The 26,094-nt window shown below is 49.5% G+C and overlaps 1 protein-coding gene across 2 annotated transcripts in view; it reads right to left on the bottom strand.

The window, feature by feature from the left end:
• Positions 1 to 26,094, bottom strand: part of BCR (BCR activator of RhoGEF and GTPase) — a 684,728-nt gene that overhangs the window by 204,457 nt on the left and 454,177 nt on the right. For both annotated transcript variants that reach the window (XM_069619855.1, XM_069619856.1), the window contains exon 10: positions 25,625 to 25,793. In XM_069619855.1, the coding sequence (XP_069475956.1) occupies positions 25,625 to 25,793 (169 nt within the window). The remainder of the gene's footprint in view (positions 1 to 25,624; positions 25,794 to 26,094) is intronic.

Here is a 26,094-nt window from a genome sequence, read left to right as displayed (position 1 = left end):
TTTTGGAAGAAAGCCGGAAGCTCGATGGACTGGTTTACATGGAATTTAGAAATAAACTTAGGTGAGAACCTAGGGTGTGTCCGTAAAACCAGCTTATCCTTATGAATAGTAAAGAAAGGATCCTACACTGACAGAGCCTGAATTGGACTTACCCTTCTTATGGATATAATGGCTACTAAGAAGGCAGTCTTATAGGTAAGGTGTTTTGAGACTTGTCTTATGCATGGGCTCGAATGGGGGGGCCCATGAGTTTAGATAGCACCACGTACAGGTCCCAATCTGGTGGTGGGTTAGATATAGGAGGATGAAGTCTCTTTACTCCCTCCATGAAGGCTTTAACCACGGGTACCTTCCACCACAACACCTTGCTATGTGAGGTGGTGTACGCTGACAGTGCTGCCAGGTGTACCTTTAGTGAGTTGAAAACCAACCCTGCGTCCAGCAGGTGGAGCATGTATGTCATGATTGTGGAAGGAGTGCAATCAACTGGGTTGATTTGTTTATTCTGGCACCAGATAACGAATCTTTTCCATTTTGTCGAAGTAGCAATGCCTCGTGTTCGGTTTCCTAGACTCTTTTAGGATGTCCATACACCTCTGTGGTAAATTGAGATGTCCAAACTCTATGACCTCAGGAGCCATACTGCTAGGTTCATGGAGTTGGGTAGAGGATGCACCTTCTGACCTTGGTGCTTGGACAAAAGATTGTACCAGCCCGGGAGTTTGATGGGATCGCACACCGAGAGTCTGCGTAGGTGTGGAAACCACGGTTGTCTCGCCCACATGGGAGCAACTAGGACGAGCGTCATCGACTCTCTGTTCATCTTGTTCACCACCTTCCTGATGAGGAGTTGGTGGAAAAGCGTACGCAAACATCCCTGACCAGTTCATCCACAGGGCGTTCCCCAGGGAGTCTGGTTGGGGAAACCTGGATGCGAATCCTGGGCACTGTCTGTTTTCGCTTGTGGCGAATAGGTCTATAGTGGGGAAACCCCACTGAGAGAAGAGATCTTCTACGATTTCTCTGTGTAGACACCATTCGTGTTCCTCCGGAAGGGGATCTCTGCTCAAAGTGTCCGCTAGAGAATTGAGATCCCCTGGAACATGTTGAGATGACAGAAAGATGTTCTGTCTGAGTGCCCATATCCAACTTTTCTGGGCAAGTCTGGACAGATTTGGCGAACGAGTCCCTCCTTGCTTGTTCAGGTAGAATATGGCTGTCGTGCTGTCCGTCCGGATCTGCACCAACAGGTTCAGTAGGTGGGGCTCGAACGCTTTAAGTGATTCTTGGCCAGTGTGTGAGACCAGAGACCCGGAGCTGTGTGGTGGAGATGGGGAGCTCCCCATCCTGTCAGGCATGCGTCCATCGTGACTACTGCCTGTATCTCGGGATCGTAAAAGGGTTTCCCCTTGGATAGATTGTCTCTTGTCCAACAGTGGAGGCTTTGTACAAGTGTTGGCGAAACGACCACTAGATCGTCCCACTGACCACTTGCCTGAGACCACAGTTTCGCCAACCATTCTTGCATGGGACGCATGCGCAGGCGCGCGTAGGGGACCAGGTAAATACATGACGCCATCATGCCCAGCAAACGCATTGCTTTGCGTACTGTTATCTGGCGACCGGTTTGATATTGCAGAATTTGCAGTAGTATATTCCGAATTCTTTCTTCTGAAGGAAAAGCCAACCCCTCTTGAGTATTTAGAACAGCTCCTAGGAACTGCTTGGAGGTGCTGGGCACCAGACTTGATTTTTTCTCGTTTATGGAGAAACCCAATTCGAAGCGGAGGTCGATCGTTCTTTGAATGTTTGTCCTGCAAATTACTGGGGTCTCCCCCGTGATGAGCCAGTTGTCCAGATAAGGGTACACTGGGATTGTTTCCCTGCGTAGGTGTGCCGCCGCCATCGCCAGTACCTTGGTGAATACCCTTGGAGCCGATGCTATCCCGAAGGGCAGTACCTTGAACTGGTAGTGCTGACTGTCCACCTTGAAGCGCAGATATTTTCTGTGCACTGGGAACATGGAAATATGAAAATAAGCATCTTTCATATCCAATGTTGCCATGTAATCCCCCTTTTTTAGGAGGGGAATTACCTCTTGAAGAGTAGTCATGCGAAATTTTTGGGGCTTGACATACTTGTTTGCAGGCCATAAGTCCAATACTGGGCGCATTGTCAAATCTTTTTTTGGCACAAGGAAGTAAGTTGAATAAATACCCTTGTTTACCTGGTGTCCCGGGACGAGTTCTATCGCATCCTTTGTGAGAAGATTTTTGATCTCTTCGAGTAGGATCTTCTGGTGGTCTAAGGAGTGTATTCTTTGTCGTGGAGGGTGGTTTCGGGGACGCTCCAGGAGTTCTATGCAGTATCCTGCGGACACTGTGGACAGCACCCATCTGTCTGATGTGATCCCTTCCCAAGCTTGGGTGAAGATGGAAATGCGTCCCCCTACTAGGGATGCGTGAGAAGGGACCCTGAACTGAGCGTCACTGTTTTGGTGGAGGCGTGCCCCCTCCTTTATTGGGACTGCCTCTACCTCTACCACAACCTTTTGTTACCCCTGCCATAACTCTGGGTAGGCTGCTGGTTAGTGTTCCATGGAGTCCCCTGGCCTTGGGAATAGTTTGAGCCTCTTTGGGAGTTTTGTCCGAGAGGCCGACGAAAATTGCCATTCCCTCTCTGGTTAGGGGGTTTGTTGGTTAGTTGCCCTAGGGACTTGAGTGTCTCGTACTCGTCCTTGGCATTCTTCAGCGCGACCTCGACCGCCGGCTTATCTATCAATGATGCTTGGGTCTCGGCCTTGAACCCAGACTGGCGTAGCCAAGCATGCCTCTTTATGACCGTGATTTCAGCAATTAATCTGCCGGCGTTATCCGCGGCATCAAAGGTTGATTTTAAAATGCAACCTGACACGGCTCTCCCCTCTGCCGAAACTCGTGCCAATTGGGTTTTTAAGGGTTCTGGGGCGGAGTCTATGAGAGCCGCGACTTCTTCCCACTGGTGGCAGTTGTAACTAGCCAGCAGGGTGGTGGAGTTGGCAATCCTTGCCTGGTAGGTGGAAGTGGAGGCTACTTTCCTGCCCAAGCCATAAATCTTCTTGCTCTCCTTGTCGGGGGGAGCTTCAGACGATGACAAGGGTGTTCCCGCCCTCTTACGGGTGTTTGTAACAACCAGGGAGTCCGGTTAGAGATGTCCCCTTATTACAGTGGGTCAGATTGGGCTGCCCTGAACAGCTTTTCAATTCTGGGGTTTACTGCCCTAGTGAGATTGGGGTTAACAAGGGAAGGGTCTATCCTCCTTTGTATCGACTTAAGGATAGGGATGGCCTGAGCAACAGGTCTCCTTTCTCCCACCAATTCCTCTGCAAAGTCCCTCTCTTCCTGAGCACCTTGGGTGTCAATGTGGAAGTGCTGTGCCACTCTGGACATGACCTCATTTAGGAGAGGCTGGTTGTCGACAGGGGAGTCGGTAACTGCGGGCTCTTTCTCTACCGGGGAATCTACCCTGTATGTATCTGGGTCGTCCTCCTCCTCCTCCTCCTCCTCCTCCTCTTGGTCCTCATCATCCCCATAATAGCCCGTCCCAGTTTGTTCTTCGAACATGCCCACGTCTGGATCCTCACCAAAGGATGGATCTTCCGGATATTGAGAATAGGGCTGTATATAAAAGGGGTCTGAAGACTGAGTAGGTGCTTCACCCCGGGACTTCTTACTTGGGGGTATTGGATCCTTAGAGCCTGAGGGAGTTGCCCCTTCTGGGGTATAAGATAAAAAGTGTTCCGGGTTTTTGGCATAGAAATCTGCCAATGATGACATCCTTAACATTACTCTGTCTATGTCATCACTGGACCTTTCCTTGAACTGGGAATAACTCTATTCTGGAGTGCTTTCCCCGTTTTATCCTGACTAGACCTACTGGCCTGAACAGGGGCCTTAGGGACAAGAGAATGAGACTTGTCCGTCTGTTTAGGTGGAGTAGAATGTAGTTTAGGAGTGGAAGTAGGCTGGGACTGCTTACTTCGTTGTTTTCCCCCCTCCCCGCGGGTGGAAGAGTGTTTCCCCGAATTTTGGGCCCTATCAGAGCTTTTCGACGCCTGGCGCTGAGATTCGGGGGTAGAGCCCCTGTCTCTGGAGAGTGTAAGGGATTCGGTAGCAGCCTTCGCGCTGTCTGCGGATGCCGACTCCTGGAGTGCGGCCTGGGGGTAGAGGTCGGCGTCGTCCTCCGATGACCGAACCTCAGTCACTAAGGGGAGCGAGGCACTCTTAGCAACAGTGGAGTGTTGCCTGGTGTCATGAGGCGATCTCGAACACCCAGAGGACACTGACTCGGTGGACCGTTCTCTACGTGCTTCTTTCCGAGAACTTGACGTGCGCGTTGAGTCTCGGTTGGACCTTTGTTTGCTGGAAGTGGTGTGGGTAGCGCTCGTGTCGCCGGGTGTCTTCCCCATAGCTGCCCTGCCGGACAACCTTCCGAGGTCGGGGACTTGCGCTTGGCTGTCCATCGACGCCACATTGCCCTCGCCGTCCGAAAGTACGGCATCGCTGCCATCGCTGAAGGCACCCTCAGCGGCCATGGCCTCTTGTCACCTGGCGTGGTGGGCCCAACGCTTTGTCGAACGGTCCTTAAGGGTCTTCGGTTTGAACCGACTGCACGCTCTGCAATTCGCCTCAGGGTGGTCCCTCGGCAAGCAGAGGTTACACGTGGCTTGTCTGTCAACCCAAGGATACTTTGAAAAATTGAAAAGGGGTACCCTCCATACGGACCCTGTGGCAGCGGGCTGGGAGTGTAGGAATATAAGTAATGTACCTATATTAATCAGAGTGTAGGATATGTGCCACCCCCCACTCTCCCTACTTGCAGGGCCGAGTCCAGAGGACTTCCGAGGCCCGGGCCGAGGCCAGAGGCCTTCCAAGGCCCAAATCCGTCACTGTAGTTCGACGGTTGACTTTTCTCCGATCCGGCGTTGAGTGTTGATGTTCGGTGACTCGACGTATAGGTGGAACTCCGCTCAGTGCTTCCGACCAGCATGACGGAAATAAACAATCCGAGGGTCCTAGACGCGTGAGGGATCATGGGTACAGTGGACGTCACATTAGGGATAGTATTACTGGCACGCCCTGTGTCGACGCCCATTTTCAAGTTTCGAAAAACAAACTAATACTCTGCAGCTTCCACTAGATGTCGGCCTATGCACAGCATGTGATCCAAGCAGATTCCACAAGCCTCAGAAATATATATATATATATACTGCATATTAAAACTCCTTTATATGTTCCTCTGTGTGCATGTCTTATAAATAGGATTCCTTCTTTACCGTGAGATTTCAGGAAAGGCCCCTCTCTGCATGCGCATTGAAACCCTCTCCGTTTCCCAGTTTCCATGTACTTCAGAGCACCTAGTGTGTAGATCGTGTTCATGTTACATTTGTGGGTTTTAACATTGTATCTTTCTATGTGCATGCAAATCTAATATGCATCATTTCTATACAAAAATAACACTAAAAGTAACATATCCCATTCATTATTAACTACACTCGATACATATGGGATTGCAACATTGCGCCCAATTGCGAACTCGCTGCCACCCCAGTCATCAATATGGCGTGTGCAACATGAAACCCTTGTAATCATATGGATCTTTCCTGACCACCCCAACATTCTTCACAAATACACTGAAAGCATTACAAGATAAAATCAGGTCCTCAAAAATCAGAAACTGCTATCTTGCAAGTATGTAACACAATTTTATAGGTATGTAAAATATTGAAGGACTTGCAGTCAGTTTAGTAGTCTGAAAAGCATGTCCATAGACTAGAACAGGGCAAGGTCTGTAGGGGCAGTTCCCGTTTATAATGAAAATGCATTTTCGTATTACCACTGTTCCAAGAGAGCTGCAGAGGAGGCTACCATTGGGCTGATAATGATGTAGGACCCGACAGATGAGTTCCAAACCCATGTTCAACGACCAGAGCCCCAGAGAAGGAGTGAAAAGAGCAAGCGAAGCCCTGTTCCAGTGAACATCACAGTCAGGGGTGCCGTGGCGATAAACTGCAGATGAAGTCCTAAAACCGTAGAGAAAAGGAACAGTGACAGATGCGAGATCAAATGAGATCAGGACACTATCTAGAAGTGCCCTATTAAGGAGAAGCTGCTGCAAAGGTCTGAGCTGGGATGTACTGCAAATGACCAAGTACTATTAAGCAGCAACAAAACGCTGCCACTCAGGTTCCAGCATGCAGCAGGGGCTTGCACCTCTGCTCCAGTGAGTATCATGGGTCCAAGAAGCTTCAGGGCGCATGTAGTTAGACAAGGAGTTTCACGAAAGGGCAGCAAAACCAGCAAGGAGGCTCCCCAGGCAAGTTCCCCCTCGTACTCGTACACACGTACGTACACACACACACACACACACACGTGTACACACACACACACACACACACACACACACGTGTACACACACACACACACACACACACGTGTACACACACACACACACACCCCCTTCCCCCCCAACATAAGGAAAATCCATCCTTCCCATACTTTGCGCACTATTAAACATTTCCTCTGCAAATGTGACTATTGCTCCAGCCTCCTGCTCAGTTTTCCATTTCTTTCTGCTGCCACACCCAACAAAGCTTTCATTTTAAACACACGCTTTGTCCTCAGTGCCCCACGATCCTCATGCACCTGTGAGGTAGCCCCCACAACCCCTACCTGGCTGGTTATCTTCAGCTATTCTCCTTCTCACACACTCTGATCCCATGGCCTCCTCAACCATACTGTCTCCAGCCCCCGCCCCTGACTCTTGCTTCCGCTACTTCTCTCCTCTAATCCTCAGCGCTACCTACTTGCATAGATGAACATCCCCACAGTGCCATTCTTTAAAAACCACCCTCAAGAGGAACCGACTCACTCTTGAAGCAGTCCGTAGCCCATGTAATGTTCCATCCCTCACAAATGAACGACTACCTCAGCTGTGACTATGCAGTACATAAGGTAAAAGTTAAAAGTCCAACATTACATCTTTGTAACTTAGTCTGTAGTCCCGTTCCAATGATCCCAATCTCTTCCACTTCATCAACCAGTGTGTCGCATCCAATATACTCTTGCTTACATTACTGTAAAACACTGAGTGATGGGATTGCGATTGGTGCCAATTAGACAAAATGTGTACTCTGTTTCTGCTTGAAGCACTTCAACTACCCAAATGCATATAAATAAGGAGACATTTGGAGATCAGCAGCATCTGTAGTCATTAAATGATTACCTCTGAGGGATAAAGAGTTTGTATGAAAATCCTCTAAGATACTGTGAGGCAAAGGAGAAAAAATAATGAAAGAAAAAAATTACACTGATTTTAAAAAAATTAATCATAATTAAAGTAAATGAATAAAGCGATGCATGCTCTCATTTGTCCCAAGGCAGACAGCAGGTATTGCATGACCCCATATCTGATCACTTAGGCAAAGAAAAGGGACTGAGATAGATGAGGGGCCAGGCGGCATATGGGTGGGAGTCCTAGGTACGGGTTGCCAATGTCAATTTGCTTGGGTATCCATTTTGTGGTGTTATGCTTGATCTGATGACTCTTATTGTTCACACAAAGCATGTACCACACTGCGAAGATGAAATTGTTCAAACACCACATCATACAATCAGCATGGCTTACAGCCTTAGTGTACACAAATGACATGGCTCAGATCTTTCACTCTACATACCTTCCGCATACATTCCACCCCTCACTGTACACACTCAACGTGGCTTACCCATCCTTTATCACATACCCATAACCCTGCCTCAAACCCCTTGCATGTGTCCACGTTAGATGGTTTTCTCAGAACCACCACTGGTGTAGGGTTCTTTGAAGCCAACCTTAATTGACCTGAAAAGGTTTGACACATTTGTCTTGACTTAACCGTCTCTTGGTAACAAGGATGAGTGGTTAGGCTAAGACTTGGGAGATATGGGGTTGTGTCTGACGTACAATTAGCAACACAGGAGCTAGGCAGGCACTAGAGTGTTCACTGGGAGGTGTATAACAATATACTATTTATTAGGAAAACACTAGCATTAAGGCCTTGATACTACAAGATGGGGAAATCAATATATGCACACATACAATTCACAGTTTGGTGACATAAAATCGGACACACGAACACACCAGAATTTAGTATTCACAAGGCTAAAATGACAATACTGTAATGGTTCCTAAAGTGGAGTAAACATGTTAATAGAATATCACAATGGCCATCTAGGGACAAACAGCAGTGCCAACACCCAAGACTAAGCTTAAAGAGTCTAGCCCTTTCCCAGCAATAATGTTCGACTATTTTCCAGGTTAATTATCCAGGTTCTGGCTACTTTTTCTTTTCTTAAAGTACTTCAAAGTTCTTCCGTAGGAAATCAAAGGCCTTGATGCCACCTTAGAGTAAGCATCAGAATAGATTTAAGTAAGGTTTCCTGCAAAGGGAGGGGGAGCCTTTCCCAATGCAGGGGGACCATAGACCGGGTGCAAAGACTCAGGATTGTGAGAAACCTGAAGGTGTCTCACCCGGTAGTCCCCGGGGATCTGTCACCCAGGTGGCCAGGACACGGCCATTGCTATTGGATCCAGTTCCTGGGAGTGGACCAGTGTAGGAGGATCACCTGGATGAGGGGTCCTCGGGGAGTGGAAGCGGGACACTGACTAGTGAGACACGGTGCCCCTATGTCCCTATAACATCTTTTCCCCATCCTACACCTGACTGCCCTTTCCCTTCCCCACATGGATAAAAGACAGAGCATGAGAGCACACTCAGAGCAAGGCAGACCGCATGACGAGACAGCAGCTATTCCAGGACAGCAGATCAAGAGGAGGAGAAAGGCGGCAATAACCAAAAGGACGATAAGGAGGGAAGTGCCCTTGCCCTTTTGCGACCTAAACCTGCGAAGCCTCCCTGAAAGGAATTATAAGGCCGGGAACAACAGCTAGCGTGTGGTGTAATAGATGCCAGCGGTGTACTGAGCCCTCCTATGCTGAAAATCAAGTCAAGGAGAGACGCTTGCTACCGTGGCACCGCCCTTGACTCCAGAGACAAGAAATACCAAGCGGTTCATCACAGCCGGTGAGTCAAAGGGAAAACCGATAGTAGACGGAACTGTGTTGAATGAAGGTTGCAAATGGAAACATAATGTGAATGAAGAACAAAGACTTTGTGTGTTACGGAACTATTGAAACAATCCTGGGAGAGACCAGATGCAGAATTGTCCATTTTAAACACTCTGACCGGTCCCCGTTTGTTAAAACTACAGATCCCCAGGAGGCCCTATGGGAACCGACGCAAGAGGTCAAAGTGGTCATACAAGGGTTGAGTAAAACCCTTTGTACAATCGAACGTCTTTGACCCGTAACCAAGAGGAAAGCAAAGGGAAGTACATCCTGCATTGTGCAAAGCAAAGTGAACTGTGTAACTGGCAAGTGTGAACCCAGCTGCAAAACGGGGTGAAGTACAGTAACCCTGTGAAAATTGTGTTGACAAGAGTGAACCTGGATGAGGGATGTCCACAGTGAAAGATTGTATAACAAGACATTGAGACTAATGAATAGAACAAGTGAAATATTCAGAGCAAAAGGTCCATAGTGAACCGGACCAAGGGAGGCCCAGCTTGCAAGAAGGATCCGAGCCCGGTTGGGGGAGGGGGAGCGGGTCCAAGGGTGAAGAGAAATCACCCAACGTGAAGATTTATTGAAGATACTTTTTGTTTGGTGTTTATGGTCCGCCAGGCCTTCTAAGGCAAGAGACTTTTGGATGAAAAGAGACTTGGCCCCAGAAGATCCTGGTGTCGTTGCAAGGAACTATAACATCGGGCTGGTGAGGCCCAGGAGTGTACTGTGCTCAAGAGTCCAGTCTTGTCCCATGCTAAAAACATTGGGAAGGTAGACCCCACCCATACCATCCTGACTTATTTGTATTTTGTATTTTATTGAATATATATAGCCCTTTACTCCAAAGTGCTTTACATGAGAACAAGTAACATACAGCAAGCATAAGATGACAAATAAATCACAACTCGAAAACAGTATAAAGAACAATTTACAATATTGCAGAGGTGAGGAGGGAGTAGGGAGGGGCACAGATGTGCAAGGGAGTAATAGATGTTAGAGGAGGTAAGAGCGGGAGAAAGAGGGAATGCAAGAATGTGAGGAAGAAGAGAGGAAAAAGTAAGACTAGATGAGAGCAGGGGGTAGGGAGGAAGGAGGTAACTGGGATGGAGAGGGTAAGGAAGAGCAGGAGTAAGAGGTGAGAAGAGAGGGGTATGGAGGAGGAGAGGAAACGTTGGGTTTTAGGGAGGTGAGTGAAAGAGAAGATTTTAGAGAAGAGTGAAAGGAAGGGTAGGAGAGAGAAGAGCAGATGGGAAGGGGGAGGCGGTTCCAGTGGAAGGGAGCAAGGAGTTGGAAGGAGCGGAAGCGGGAGGGGCGCAGGGTGGTGGAGGAGAAGAGAGTAGGAAAAGATTAGCAGAACGGAGAGAACGAGAAGGGGTTTAGAAAGTAAGAAGGGAGGAGAGGTGGGGGGGGGGCAAGACCATAGAGGGATTTGAAGACAAGACAGAGGAACTTGAATTTGAGCTGGGAGTGAAAAGAGAGCCAACCTAGAGAGGTGAGAGAAGAGGAGATGTAATCAAGAGGTGAGAGAAGGCATAGGGAGCGGATGGCAGAGTAGGGGAGTCCAAAGAGAAGGGAGGAACAGTAGAAGAGTCTGGAGAAGATGAGGGAGGTAATTAAAAGTTTAGTAGTGGGAAAGGTCGTATTTTACGAATGTTGTAGAGGTGAAAGCGACAGGATTTGGCAGGGAGAGAAATGTGGTGAGATAGAGAGAGGTGAGGGTCAATATGGAGACCAAGGTTACGGGCAGGGGGAGAGAAGGAGATCTGGGAGGGGGGAAAAGAATGAAAGGGGGAGGGGAGGAGGAACAGTGTTAGCAGGGAAGAAAAGGAGTTCAGTTTTATCAGCATTCAGAGGAAGGAAGTGTTAGGACATCCAGGATTTAATAGCAGAAAGGCAAGAAAAGAGTTTATCATGAATGTCAGGAGAGGAAAAGCTGGGTATCATCCGCATAGAAATGGTACGAGATACCAAAAGAGGAGATAATAGGAGCTAAGAAGGAGGTGCAGAGTGAGAAAAGAAAGGGGCCTAGGACAGAACCTTGGGGAACGCCGTGGTTGAGGGGATAAGTGGGGGAGGAGGAGCCACCCCCACTTATCATTTGGTGAACACTTCTTTTAATAATAATAATAATAATTTGGCATTTATATAGCGCTACGAACCCTCATGTATCTGAGCGCTGCTTATTATTATCAACCTCGGAAGGATGAAAGGCTGAGTTTGGCCCCGCCGGGATTCGAACCTGCGCTAGTAGGCTCTGTACGAGCGCTCTACTCGCTATGCCACTTGACCGGCTATGAGAACATTATCCCACACTATTTTGTAACTTAGTTGTAAGGATTTGCAATAGGTGTTTTAGTATAGGCCCTTTTATTTGACAAGACACCACTACGACTGCCTTATTATTATTTGATGTTCGTAGCTTGCTCCCATCTTAGATTTAGGTTTAGATTAGACGTTTTCCTCACCCATTATACAGTTTAATAAACACCCCTGAACTGTGATCAGTTGTGTCTGTCTTCTGTTGCCACCATGTGTTCCTTACAGTATCCACTACCAAAAGTCAGGCTCAGGTAGCCACAGGAGTGGACTTTGCACCCATGTGAATGAAAGGGGAACGGGTGGCTTTAAAATAGTTATGTACTTCAGCCCCACAAAAATCAATTCCAACTAAAACAACCTTTGTTTTTAAGTTACGTCTGTTGGAGACAACTACTCACGCCATTTGTTTCGCAATTGAATACCTAGGGGTTGTTGGTACAGAGTCGTCTTCGGATTACAACTTTGACAGTCGGGTCACTTGATTCGACTGTCTCAGTCAGCAACATTTGGGGAATGAATCACCACTTGAATGGACCTGGCTGTAGCAGCAGGAAGTACTCTACGATGACTCCCACAACAATGAAGGACCCACAGGAAGGACACCTCTGGCAGGGAGAGTGCTGTAGTAACCCCACACAGCATCCGCAGGCTCTTGGAAACAAGACTGGTGGACTCAGGTTTCAGGAAGGAATCTCTCTTGGAGAAACAGCAGCACCAGTAGAGTGACTTGGTTCCAGGCATGACAAGGATGTCGGCTAACCTTCCTGCTTGTGACGAAGAGTGGGAATACATCCCTTCTAACCAAGGGGTACTCTCCCCCTTTGAGGCTAGGGAGGTGAGCCAGCTTCACAAGACCCTCCTTAGGTGTCTGGGCAAGTGGGATCTCATTGGGACAATCTCCCCCGTAGGGGACGGGACTCCTGTTCCTGCGAGAAACTCTGCAAGTAATTTCCCATGGTGGCATACATGGGACTATTAGATATGAAGAACCATATAAAATCCAGGGACTGGGTTCAAGATAAAACTAACATCTTGTAATGAACAAGAAAGGGGATCTGTCTCTTTAAAAAGATAAATCAATTTAACTGAGACGAGGAGACTGCCAAGGGAGCACACAGTGAGGCGATGCAAAGTAGAGAGATGCATTTGCAGGCAGGGGAAGCCCACTAAGAGTCAGAACAAAGGAGAGGTGCTGAAAATGTGACTTTCAGAACAGGTCTGAGAGAGCAAAACGCTGGAGGACCAGCGTTCACTCGAAGAGATAAACTGAGGAGACTGGAACCTGTCCTGGTGGTGGCGTAAACATGACAACGTCATGGTGGGGAGTGCGCCAACCAACAACACCGTCCGGTTACCCGCAGTGCTACCTGGTGACAGAGAGAGAGGGCTGAGGGCGGGATGCCAGAGAAAATGAGGAGGATAAGGAACAAGTTACTTACCTGTAACTGTTGTTCTCCAGCATGGGTCTGGCATGGATTCACATGCTCATGAATATTCCCCGTCGTCAGGCTGGGAATCCTCGGTAAAGAAAAAATCAGTATCAGTTTCGTTTCTGATCTGTCTTTCTCAGTAGTAACCAATCACTGGTCTCTGGGTCATACTGCCCCCAGCCAATGACTGCCCTCTCCCTAAGCCCCGCCTCTGGCAGCCATCTTCAGATTTGGTAGCACGCAAAGTGGCAGTATGACCAAGTGAAGAGCCGTAGAGGGGCAGGAGGGAGGGTTCGCATGTCAATCCATGCCAGACCCATGCTGGAGAACAACAGTTACAGGTAAGTAACTTGTTCCTTCTCCAGCATGGGGTCTGGCATGGATTCACATGCTCATGAATATAAGAATACATAGCAGTACACATGCACAACCACGGGAGGTGGCAAGGCGCAACATTAAGCATTACATAAAACTCAACATTAAGCATCTCTTACCTCCTCACCAGGCTCACCTTAAGCGAACAGGTTGCGCAGCACTGCCTGGCCGACTCTGGACTCCTCCCTGGAATCCCGGTCGACGCAGTAGAATCTCGTGAAGGTGTGCGTCGACCTCCACGTGGCAGCCCTGCAGATGTCCAGCAGGGGCACACCAGACAGGAACGCCGTGGCAGCAGCGACCGCTCTGGTCGAGTGGGCTCTCGGACGGCCTGGCAACGGTCTGTTTGCCAACCGATGACAATGCATGATGCAGCCGGAGAGCCATCTGGAAATGGAAGCCTTCTAGAGAGCCTTCCCTTGGTTCACAGGTCCAAGCTGTGATGTCTTCCGAAAACTCTTAGTTCGGTCCACGTAGAACTTCAGCGCTCTAGCCACATCCAGCCAGTGCAAAGTCCTTTCGGCCGGAGACGAAGGCGACAGGAAGAAAACAGGTAACACCAAGGGCTAGTTGAGGTGGAAGTCCGACGGCACCTTGGGCATAAACGAGGGGTGCTTCCTCAGCACCACCCTCGCGTCGTGAAAAGTTAAGTATGGAGGCTTGCAGGATAGGGCCTGGATCTCTCCCACTCACCGTGTGGAGGTGATGGCCACAAGAAACGCAGTCTTCCACGACAGGAATTTCAGCGGCGCCGAATGCAGGGGCTCAAATGGCGCCCCCATGAGCCTGGTCAGCACCATGTTGAGTTCCCACGCCGGGGCAGGGGCCTTCACCGGCGGAAACAATCGGATCAGTCCCTTCATAAATTCCTTCACCAGGCGATGGGACCACAAGGACACCCGTCCTGTGGTTCTGGTGTATCGGGAGATCGCAGCCAGATGTATCTTGATGGAGGCGTGAGCCAGTCCAGCCTTGGCCAGCGACAGTAGGTACGGCAGCACTTGAGGGGCCGTAATCCGTAGAGGGTTAATCTTCTGTGCACGGCACCAGACAGAGAACCTCTTCCACTTATGTCCGTAGCCCTTGAGAGTTGAGGACGCCCTGGCTTTTGCAAGGACCTCTCTGCAGTCAGCCGGGATATCGTACCCTCCAAACTCTAGCGCTGCAGCAGCCAGGCCTGCAAGTTCAGCGACTCCGGTTCGTGATGAAGTATGGCGCCTCCTTCTCTGGAGAGAAGATCGGCGTCCGTCGGCAGCTTGACTGGTGGGGACACCGACAAGTCCAGAAGGTCCGGGAACCAGATCTGGCTCGGTCATGCCGGTGCGACTAGGATCATCCTGCAACGGGACCTCTTGAGCTGGTTGACGAGTCGGAACGGCAACGGAGGGAACGCATAAAGGAACAGGCCTTCCCAGGGGAACGAGAAAGCATCGCCCATGCTCCTCAGCCGGGGGAACCTGCTGGCGAACCTCTGGCACTTGGAGTTCGTCGCTGTCGCGAACAGGTCGATCTGGGGGTTTCCCACCCATCGTCGGAAGACTCAATCCACTTGATCCTGACGTAGTTCCCACTCGTGGCACGAGCGCAGCTCCCTGCTGAGTGAGTCGGCGATGGTGTTTTTTATCCCTGCCAGATGAAAGGGCACCAGAAACATCGCTTGGGCGACGGCCCAATGCCACAGATCCTGGGCTTCCTTGGAGAGGGCTGGGGATCTGGTTCCTCCCTGCTTCCGGATGTAGAACATAGCGGTGGTGTTGTCGGTGAAATTTCTCACCTCCTTGCCCTTGAGGGACGGGAGAAAGGACCCGAGGGCCCAGAAAACTGCACGGAGATCCAGGATGTTGATGTGGAGCTGCTTCTTCTCCGGGAGCCAAAGGCCTCTTGCGTGAAGATCTCCGGTGTGTGATCCCCACCCTTCCAGGGAGGCATCCGTCATCACCGTTATCTGGTGGGATGGGGTCTGAAAGTCTGTGCCCGCCGTCAGATGAGCGCGGGTGCCCCACCACCGGATCGCTCGTCGGAAGGTCTCGTCGAGGGGAATCCTGTCCTCGAAGCTGCCCGTCGTTTGGATCCAGCAGGAGTCGAGGAACTCTTGCAGTGGGAGCATCCAAAGCCTGCACAGGCGCACGAGAAATATGCAGGAGGACATCATCCCGAGGAGGGACTTCATGGACCTCACCCTGGCCGCGTCCATGGCCAGCAGGCGCTGCACGTTGCCCAGGATGGCCTTTGTCCTTTCTTCCCACGGTGAGGCCAGGCGCGCCACTGTGTCGAGCTTTGCTCCCAGAAACAGTGCGACTTGTGACGGGACCAGGTGGGATTTGGGAAAGTTGATGGAAAATCCCAGGTCCGAGAGCAGCTGGACGGTCTTTGCTGTGTGATCCACGGCGAGCTCCCTTGTCCTTGCTCGGATGAGCCAGTCATCCAGGTAGGGGTAGACGTGGATCCCCTGCAGGCGCAGCCGCGCCGCCACCGGTGCGATGCACTTGGTGAACACCCTGGGTGCCGACTTCAATCCGAACGGGAGGGCCTTGAACTGGTAGGGCCGTCCTTGGACCACGAACCTGAGGAACTTTCGGTGACCCTTCAGAATGGGGATGTGGAAGTATGCATCCTCCAAATCCAACGACGACAGGAAATCCCCCTCCTCCAGTTGTCCCAGTACGTGCTGGAGGGTGACCATCCGGAACTTCTGTGCCTTGATGTACGTGTTCAGCCGTCGCAGGTCCAGGATGGGGTGCCATCCTCCCGTCTTCTTTTTTACTAGGAAGTACCTTGAGTATACTCCGGAGCCCCTGAGCCTCTTCGGGATGAGCTCGATGGCACCTTTTCTGAGCAACGGCCTCACCTCCAAAAGTAGTTGAGGGACGTGATTTTCCTTCCTGACCACAGGTGGAATGCGGGGGCACTTTTTTTGAAATTCGAGGGCGTGCCCCTGGGCCAGGGCGCCCAGCACCCAATGGTCGGTGGAGATGGACTCCCACACGCTGACGAACTTCGCCAGCCGGCCTCCCACTGGGGTGCTTTGGTGAGGCCCGACCCCGCTGTCCGTTCAATCCTGCTTGGCGGACGCCTAGCCGCCTTGGCCTTCCTGGCGACGACGGCGGTCCCCCCCCCTCCCCGACTTGCCTCGTCCTCTATAGGCTTCTATAGGCTTCCTGCGACAAGGAGCGGGCCGCTTGGCGGTACGTAGAGGAGCCACCGCCGAATCCCTTGGAGGCACCCTGCTTGCCTCCGGAGCTCCGAAAGGACGGCCTCCGTTGCCGGAGAACGCCTAGGGCCCCAGCAGTCTCTGTGTCCGCCTTGATGGCTTGGAGGGACTCATCCACCGTTTTCCCAAACAGGTTGTTCCCGTCGAACGGCATGTCCAGCACCTTGGCTTGTACATCCCGACGGAAATCCGTTGCCTTGAGCCAACCTCGTTGTCTAAGGCAAACGCCATTGCCTAGCTGGCGGAAACCGGTGTCGGCAATGTCCGTTGCCACCGTAATGGCGTGGTCCGACGCCACTTCGCCTTCTTGCAAGATCTCCAGGGCCTCGGCCCTCTTGTCATCCGGTAGGAAGTCCAACAGGGGGGCGATCTTGTACCATAACTCCCTGTCGTAGCGGGCCACGATCGCGAGGGTGTTGGCCGCCTTAATCGATGTTGCCACCGATGAGATAACTCGTCATCCCATTGCGTCCAGCTTCTTCCCTTCACCGTCCGCTTTCTTCTTGGCCGCCGCTGAGACGACCAAGTCCGGGGTAGGTTGTGCCCTAAGGCACAAAGGGGCCGCGTCGGGGACCCGGTACTTCTTCTCGTGCCGATCCTTCTTGGCAGGCGGCGTAGACGGGTTCTTGAGAAGGGTGAGACCCTCCTCCCAGATGTCATCCAGCAGAGGAACGGCGAGGACTGACTTCCTCCTGGCCTCGCGCCGTTGGTAAAGGAAACCTTCCTTCTCTTCGGGGCAGAGCTGAAAAAGCTTGGATGCCCTGGCGATCATGGCATGGAAAGATCCGATCTCATCGGACGGAGAGGCCCGGGCTGGTGATGGGAGCTCCGTCCCGTCGTCACCGCCGTCGTCGTCGTCGGTACCCGTCGTGGCCGTGTCTGTTCCTGTGTCATCCCCAGGGACGGGGACGTGGGTAAAGGCCGAACAGGCCGTGAGGGCTGAGAAGGCGGGGCTGGGTGGATCCGTCTTCTCTTGTTCGGGGGGCTTCCCGCCGGGACTGGCTCTGGTTCCTCCGTCGGACCTGGTACCCGGTCCTCTGTCAGTGGTAAGGGCAATCTCGTCCTTCTCTCTGAACATAAGGATTGTATTGCCAACAAAATGGCCGCCGAGTTATCATGCGGCTCCGGAAGTGACGGCTGACTAGGACCCTCGCCGGTGCTGCCGTCGCACTCATCGTCACCCTCGTCGGGTTCCCTCACGTGGGGACGGGCCTCTTCGACACCCTTGTCGAGGCCCTCTAGGACTTCTGCCAGCTCCTCTTCGGATGTTGTGTCTGTGTCCACAAAGGCCACCGGCCCCCACCCCCTCTTTTTCCGCCAGGGTCTTCACGGGGGTCTTTTTGATGGGTCTGAAAGAGGCTTCCCTCGGCGGAGGCAGGGAGATTCTGGGCCCCGAGGTCGCCTCCACTGGTGTAGCCTCCACAGGCTGCACCAGGGCCGCCGCGACTCCCTCGATAGAGGCCTTGGCCGGGTGAATCAAGGCCTTCACCGCCTTAGGCGCGCTTGAGGCCTCCACATTGGGTGGAGGGTCACCGCCTCGCTCCCCCTCGGCCGAATCCTTCGAGATCGACCGGGGCCTCTCCAGAGGCTTACCCGGGTTCTCGGATTTCCTCTTCCCCGAACCAGAGCGTTGGCTCGTGGTTGATGGTGCCGGGGAAGGCGCGCCCTGCCTGGCAGCCGAAGAGCCCGACCGTTCGGCGCTCCCGGTGCCCGCCGACTCGCGGTGCTTTGCCTTCTGTTGGGCCCCTGTCACCGGGGCGCCCTCACAGGACTTAGAAGACCGCATCGGACTTCTTCTTCTTCTCACCTAAAAGACTCCTTCCTTCCAGCCGGTTGGAGAGACGAAGGTGTCGGTCCCTGATGGTCCGTTCCGACATGTTCCTGCAAAACGCACAGTCCTTCTCCACATGCGTTTTGTCCTCATGAAGGCAGTAGAGACATTTCGAATGCGCGGCCTCCTTGAACACATTCTGTAGCTGGCATTCAGGGCAGACCCTGAATAGCTTTCCGGGCGTCGAGCTTCCTTTCTCCTGGGCCATGTTGGGGTAGGCCGCAGAAACTTCTGGAATCCTCCAAGAAGCGTAACTCGACAAAATCTTCACCCTTGAGGGGCGTAGAAAAAAATCTGACACGGATCCCCGTTAATCTGATGTAGAGACGGTGGAGCTTGTGGCTCTATTTGACCGAAAAATTTGAAATTCTCTTTGAAAAAGCGCAAAAACGCAGCAAAAGCTTGAGAGCTAAACACGAAGACTCCCAACACTTGAGCGTGCAGTAAAAATCTGAAGATGGCTGCCAGAGGCGGGGCTTAGGGAGAGGGCAGTCATTGGCTGGGGGCAGTATGACCCAGAGACCAGTGATTGGTTACTACTGAGAAAGACAGATCAGAAACGAAACTGATACTGATTTTTTCTTTACCGAGGATTCCCAGCCTGACGACGGGGAATATTCACGAGCATGTGAATACATGCCAGACCCCCTGCTGGAGAAGTGGAGAAACCGAAAGACAACCCGAGTGAACGCAGGTGTCATGCCGCAAGGCGGGTGGTGCTTGTGGAGCCGCTGGCGGTGCGGAAGATGATCGTCTTCCGTTGCGCCGTGGCTGCCTACCCGTCACGTTCTTTCTATCACCGGTCTAGTTGTTGCACGTAGGCGCGACCCGGAGTATTTATTCCACCTCTTCCAGGTTGCGGATGCGTCGCAATGCTTCCCGTTACTCCGCTTGTTGCTATCGCTCCCTGTGTTCATTGTTCCGGTCCAGCCCGCCGACTCTGTTTTTCAGTGCTTTATCTTTTGTTCCTGCTTTGTTCTGTTCTTCTTCACTTGCATTCCTTAATTGGACCTCTCTTCCTTTCCTTTCTTCTTGCCTTACCTCTCTTCCTGTTTTCTTTCTCCCTGTCCTCTTCCTCTTTCTACCTTCGCCCTCGTTTGAATCTACTTTCTGCTTCTCGTGGTTTTCTTTCCTCTGTACTTCTCACACGTGTACCAGATCCCGGCCTACCTATTGGATTGCTTATTTTTGCACGTTCTACTTGCTGGTTGCCTGTTACCCCGTGTATTGGGTCATAGTTGCCTCTCAGGACTTCACCCCTTCCGGATCTTAACCGCCATCTCTCCTGGGATTGATTCACCTTGCCCTGCATTCGTCTCAAGAGTGTTCCGCTTGCGCATCTCTCCAGCTGACACCGAGGTCTCTCAGGGGTTTTTTGTGCCTTCGGGCTTTTTCCCCCTCTTGGCGCTCCCGGGTGTGGGGGGGCCTTGGTCACCTTATCTGGTGGCACGGTGGCTTCCTTCTGTGGTCGTCCTTATCTCCACAAAAAAAAGGAGAGTACCAGAAGAAAGGAGAGGAAGGGCTCCAGGCAAGAGGACGAAGGTGAGGAGCTAGGGGAGGGAGGAGATTCAGAGTCTACTTTTTGCGACGAGGATATCACTGAGCCTGGTGACAGTAGGCCCAATAGATGTTCCACCACCAATTCCAAAGTATTGTGGTGAACGGGAGAACCGGGAGGGCACTGGGGAATCGTTGCACAAGAGAAACTCATCCCAGTGAAATTGACCAGGCGTTGAATACGAATTAGATGAAATGGAACTAATGGTGAGAAAGAACCTTTATTAAAGCTGGAAAAGAGGTCATTAAGAATGGGGCACAAATACCCTGGGAAGAGATGAAAGTACCCCATATGTGGAGATTTGAAGAGGGGGACAAATCAGAGAGTGAATACCCGAATGAGAGAAAGTGAATTTTATGAAGTGAAGGCAAGTGAAGCCCATACGAGAAAAGAAATACAAAACAAGACACCCCAGGACAGGGAGAATATGAACTGTCAGGAAAGCATATTCCAACTAGGAAAGTATATGTTACAAAAGTACAAAAGGCATATCAGCATGCAACAAAAGATAAAACAGAGTTGAAAGGGATTCCTGGAATATAATCCCTAAAAAGAAGGGAATACCCAAATAACTTGTGAAAGAGTTGCAAGAACATGTACAGAAGGTGACAAGAGACTGTTTAAAATTAGCTTACTAACAAGAACGTTGAGCAAAGGAAGAACATTACAAGAAAAGACACTCTGGAGAAGAGAGACATTTGTCTGACCTTATTTTGTTATAATAGTGATAGGGTCAGTTAGAATTTGTTTTTGGACAGCTGACTTTTTCGTTTACGGCTTCCTGAAGACTGACAAACACCTTAGTTATTTACATAGGCAAGGAACACCCACATAGCAATAGGGAAAGTTAGACCTTTTTTGTATTATTGAATATGTAAGGAGCAGAAATGTCAATACAGTGTCCACGTCCTCCTTTGAGTCGCCACAAGGGCCAAACGATGTACATGCAATGGCGAAATCCCCTCCCCAGAGGATGCAAGACGGACACAATCTTAGTGGCTCTTCGTACCACCAGAGGACGAAGATAGCAGAGCAAGACACAAGACCTTTTAGGCCCACTAGTCTAAGGGAGGAAGGCACCAGGTACATAACTCCCCTGTGGAAGAGTAGAGCTTCACCCCAGTGGTGGATGCCTTGGCCAATGGTGGTTCAATAAGTAGCCCTCCTGTGGTCTCTTCTTTGGAATCTTTGCTCTGGTGGGCGACTGTAGAATGGCTCCATATCCTTTCCTAATACGGGAACTCCTGGGCTGGAAGTCACTCCAGCCCTCCAAGTGAAGGATCCAAGTTCAAACAAGGGGTCGGCAGTCCAATTATGTATACCCAGCTCACTGAGCAACAGCCCAGCAATGGTGACATCACTCTGGCTGGAATGTATGAGAGAAGCTTGCATCCCCTTACCCAGCTTCAGCCAGTTCACCCACACAGTGCCTTTCCTGGGCTTCTTGCAATAAGCCACAAAAATGTATGAACTTATAAAACCCTATTTGGCCCGGGACAGGAAGGCGGCCAACAAGGATAGAACAAAAAAGTCCAGGCTTAAAACACAGGGTTTAGCCATTTTAGACCACCATGATGGTAAAATGGCTACCTTGCAGTAAACAAAATATGGAGGAATGCTAGTGCACCCAAATATGGTAAAAGGAGGTACCACTGCCACCAGCCTGCAAGTGCTGCTCTAGAATATGTAACACTCAAGAGAAAATAAAGGGGAAACAATGTTTTCCTGCAGTACTCTACATAAGGAAAGTAGTACTACTACTCAAAAAGGATTTACATGAGGGACAGAAATCTCCCTGCACTAGTTAAGCACTGACCAGGGTCCCAAAACAAATTAAGCCCAGAACTGAGGTTGAAAAAGACCTCACTCACTAAAATCAGTCGGGATCACGCAAACCATCTGCAGATATGGTGGAGGTCCAGGTAAAGATGAGAAAATTGCGTAAAGAAAATATATATATTTTTTTTAATTTTATCGGTTTATCACAAACCTTTAAAATGTTTACAAACAGAAACACAAAACACAACACATAATAACGTCATCCTTTAGGAATACCCCTCCCATATTCTCTATCAAACAGTCCGGTCACTATCCTCATTACTCATCAACCGACAATGCATTCAGGCGATTTTCGATTAACATTAGGAAACGAGTCAATGGTAATATCAATTTCATGTCCAAACCTTGAAACATATTGGCCCACCAATCGTCGGCACAAAAGGAGGGGTACTTTAGGCCCCAAGGCCCCAGGTGGATTGTCCTTTCTGATCGAAGAGCCGTGCAGAATAGCACCAAATGTTTAAGGGTTTGCTTATCCTTAGTGCATAGTCTACACATTAGATTTGAGACTGTTACTTTTCCATGAAGCCAACCGATCTTTAGTTTTAAATACGTTTAAATGCAGCATCATGAACACTCTTCGAGCCGGAGAATCTGGAAACAACTCGATGTAGCGTTGAGGAGCGTTAAATGCCTGTATTTCGAGTGGGGCATCCCTCAGCATTTTAGCTCCAGCTCGTTGTGAGCAAGTTTGGTCCCAATCCGCACGCCAGATTTTTAGTTTGGCAGCGTTCGGGTCATTATGCAGCATGTCCAGACTAATTCCATATTCACACAAGATCTCTTCGCATCTTTTAGACCAAAGTGACACCATGCTATTATTTGTTGGCGTCAGATCGTAAAAGATATCAAATTGTGGTATATGCTCGCGCTGGGGAGTTTTCCGAAACAAACTCACCAGAGACCAGCATACCCTAGCATGAAGCGAAATGAGTGAAAATTCATATCTCACACATGATGTCAGAATTCCCCTTGGGAGAGACAGGACCTTAGACCAGAAACAATGCTACAGCGATGACCATGTTTCGTGACTGCAACCCAAAGCGTTTTCAGCACCATATAGTAAAACTGGGATTACTTTTTGCTGGTAAAAAGCTAGCACTGGTTTTAGTGAAAATTTCCCAAATTTCTGATGCATGATGACAGCTTGACTTGACAGTTGCTTGCAATTCCTTTTCTTTTCAGCAATCCATGGACCATCGTTGATTGATGAATTTATTAACATGCCGAGGTATTTTACACTCTGGGCTATCTGAATGGCCTCCTGACCCAGGTGCCATCTTAGTTGACTCGATTTTTTTCGGCCTTCATTATTCAGGTTCTTTAACACCAGAATTTCACATTTTTTTATGTTCATCACCAAATGGTTAGATGCGACATATTGGGCAACCATATTCAGCTTCCTCTGAAGGCCGACAGGTGTTAGGTCCATCAGGACCAAATCGTCGGCGTATAACAACCAGCTTAGATGGGACTTAGCTACTTTTGGTGGAAAAGAACTTACCGAGTCGATCGCTAACCCTATATCAGATATGAATAAGCTGAATATTGCGGCAGCTAGGGGACATCCTTGTTTTACCCCTTTATAGGTTTTGATTGGGGCTGTTAGATTTCCAGACCGATCCAGCCGGATTTTTATGGAGGTTTCGGAGTGTAGTTCTCGGATTGCTGCTACTAAGTCAGCTGGACATCTCCAACTTTGTAGTTTTAGCCACAAAAGAGGCCTGTCGATGGTATCGAATGCACATGAGAAGTCAATGAAGGCCAAATATACCTTTGTGTTCGACTTTATAGCCTCCATCTTCATCAGGTTCAGAATTAACAGATTTAACGAGCAGCCCACTTGCTTTACAAAACCAGATTGTCTTTTGTCTACGTGATTAGACTCAATTGCCCATGCCACCAATTTCTGCTGCAACATTGTGGCATACATTTTCCCCAGAGTATCCAATAATGCCACTGGGCGGTAATTTTTTGGGCATGTTCTGTCCCCCTTCTTAAATATAGGGACAATAACAGCAGATTTCCAGGATTTAGGGGTCCTGTGGCACTTACTTATTCTGTCGAATAAAGCTACGCATATGGATGCCCATAGCTCAGGATGTTGTTTGATCGTAAAATTGGTAAGACCATCAGGGCCAGGCGCTCAGGAGTTTTTCGCCTTCTTAATTATAGTCACAATCTCCTCTCTTGGAAACGACAAAGCCTACGATTTCAAATATGTTTCCAATGGGATAATTCCATGATCATCTGCTTTGTAAAGGACTTCAAAATGGGCTATCCAAGCGGCTTCTTAGACCATGCAAGACTGCAATGCCATTTGAGGAGCTTGAAAGTTATTGATAAGTCTCCAGAAGTTCCTCGAATTTTTGATCTTCAATATGGCTAGCATTTGCTCCGCATCATTTTGCACTAGGGTATTTTTGTACATCTTCAACCAGTTCTTATATTTTTGCTTCACCACCTTTATTTCCAATTTTCGAGTGGCAACATCGAGGGACTTAGTTCTCCTAAGTGCAGCACGCATCCTTCGTTTTTGGATGAGGATCTCGCGATCGAAGTGATGAGCTCAAACCATGCTAGGGTTTTTTAAGCCTACCTTTACAGTTTTGAATTGTGTCAATAATTGATAGTATTCTGGATCTGCATTCAATTGACAGTACTGGATCATCACAACGTTGACTTCACTCTCCTCCAATCTTAAACGAACTCTATTTGATTCGACCTGGAGATTGTGTGCCCATTTTGGTCTTTGGGCTGATCCAAGTATCAGAAATTTCATGAGTAACATGTCATGATCACTATTTGCTTTTTCGCAGATCCTCAGCGAATGGATCCTAGGATGAAAAGCTTCGGACACGTACATGTAGGCTATGGTAGAGGATGAATCAGCACGATGCCATGTGGGAACAGATGGTATGTCACCACAGGTGCTTCCATTCAACATCTGGAAGTTACGTAGACCCATTTCGATTATCCATGCTTGCGCCAATATGCCTAGATCTGTGTTTGCTTCCTTAATTAGGTCGATGTTTAGGTCGCCACAAATAAGTATCTTGGACGTGTCTAATGATTCCACCCGAAGATCAATAAATCCAGTTATCTGGCCGATAAACTCAATTTTTCCTGCCCGTAGATGATTCCAACACAAGTTCAGTATTACAATCCTGTCTTGCGTATGCTCCTGTCCACTAACTCTTTCAATGGCCGTCTCCTGAATATAGGGGGAATGGTTGACAGAATTTGTAATACGCCAACCCGATGCTCTTCTCACCATCGTTAGTAACCCTGACATAGGGCGACCATGCTTCGATTTTATGGCCGGATTTATAGCAATCTCAAAGTCCGAATTTACTGGCATCTCGCTTAACCATGTTTCTTGTAAACACACGATGTGTAGATTGTCTAGCCAGAATGTATTAAACAGGTGTGTAAACCCAAGTGTGTTCCAGGAAGCTAAACAGCAGACCATGGGGGCTTCAGGATCCTGGCATTATTTGCCAATTTTCGTGTTTAAGGCCCCTGCTAGCCAATGCCATTCATGTAAAGAAAATATTTCCTAATCGTCACCCATGAACAGTACTTAGCTGCTTCCCAGCTAAGGCTACATGTTACAAATCCAATACATACATTTGTGTACATACCCCAAACATAGCACATGCCTCTCATTGTACAGAATCGGTACGGCTTCCAACCCTAAGAGTACGCACCCAACATGGAGAACAGCAATTACTGTACAAACATAACTGTCTGTAGCCCTCAATATACACACACTATGCACCCTTGACCTCCCAGTGTACACACCTGGTATGTCTCACACCCTTTACTGTACACACTGCACTGTCCACACCCCTCCATGTATGCACCAATGACACTTAGGTCGCATAGGTACCATCAAGATAAGCATAAAGAGGGCTTACCTTCTCACGCTGGATATCGCTCTTCAGTTGGGAGATCTTGAATTTCATGGAGTCCAACTCTTCGTCGGGAACCAGTGGAATGTTGATGACAGACTCAGACTCGTCCACTGTCTGGAAGCTGAGATCTGCCAGTGGAATGTACCATTTGCAGTCATATTGCTGGTTTTTACTGCAAGGAAGCAGGGGAACGAGTGAGTGGTTTGCAAAGAAAGAAGAGCGAGGCAGAGTGTGAGAGGTTTGCAGGTTAGGAGGAAAAGGGAAATATGTGAAGAGAATGAGCAGGAAAGGGCATGAAAGGTTATGAGGTGAATGTGAAACTGGGGTAATATGAAATGTATGAGGAGAATGGGAAACCGATATAAACATTAAATGTATGAGACAAATGAGAAGCATGGGAGAACATGACAGACATGAGGAGAATGAGAATCAGAGAAAAGCATGATGTATGAGAATGAAAATCACCGGAGAGT

This window comes from Ambystoma mexicanum, chromosome 10 (genome assembly GCF_040938575.1).
Source record: "Ambystoma mexicanum isolate Mex_15411 chromosome 10, UKY_AmexF1_1, whole genome shotgun sequence".
Classification (NCBI taxonomy): Eukaryota; Metazoa; Chordata; class Amphibia; order Caudata; family Ambystomatidae; genus Ambystoma; species Ambystoma mexicanum.
The sequence above is the reverse complement of the archived record's forward strand: the minus strand, read 5'-3'. Positions and strand labels throughout refer to the sequence as shown.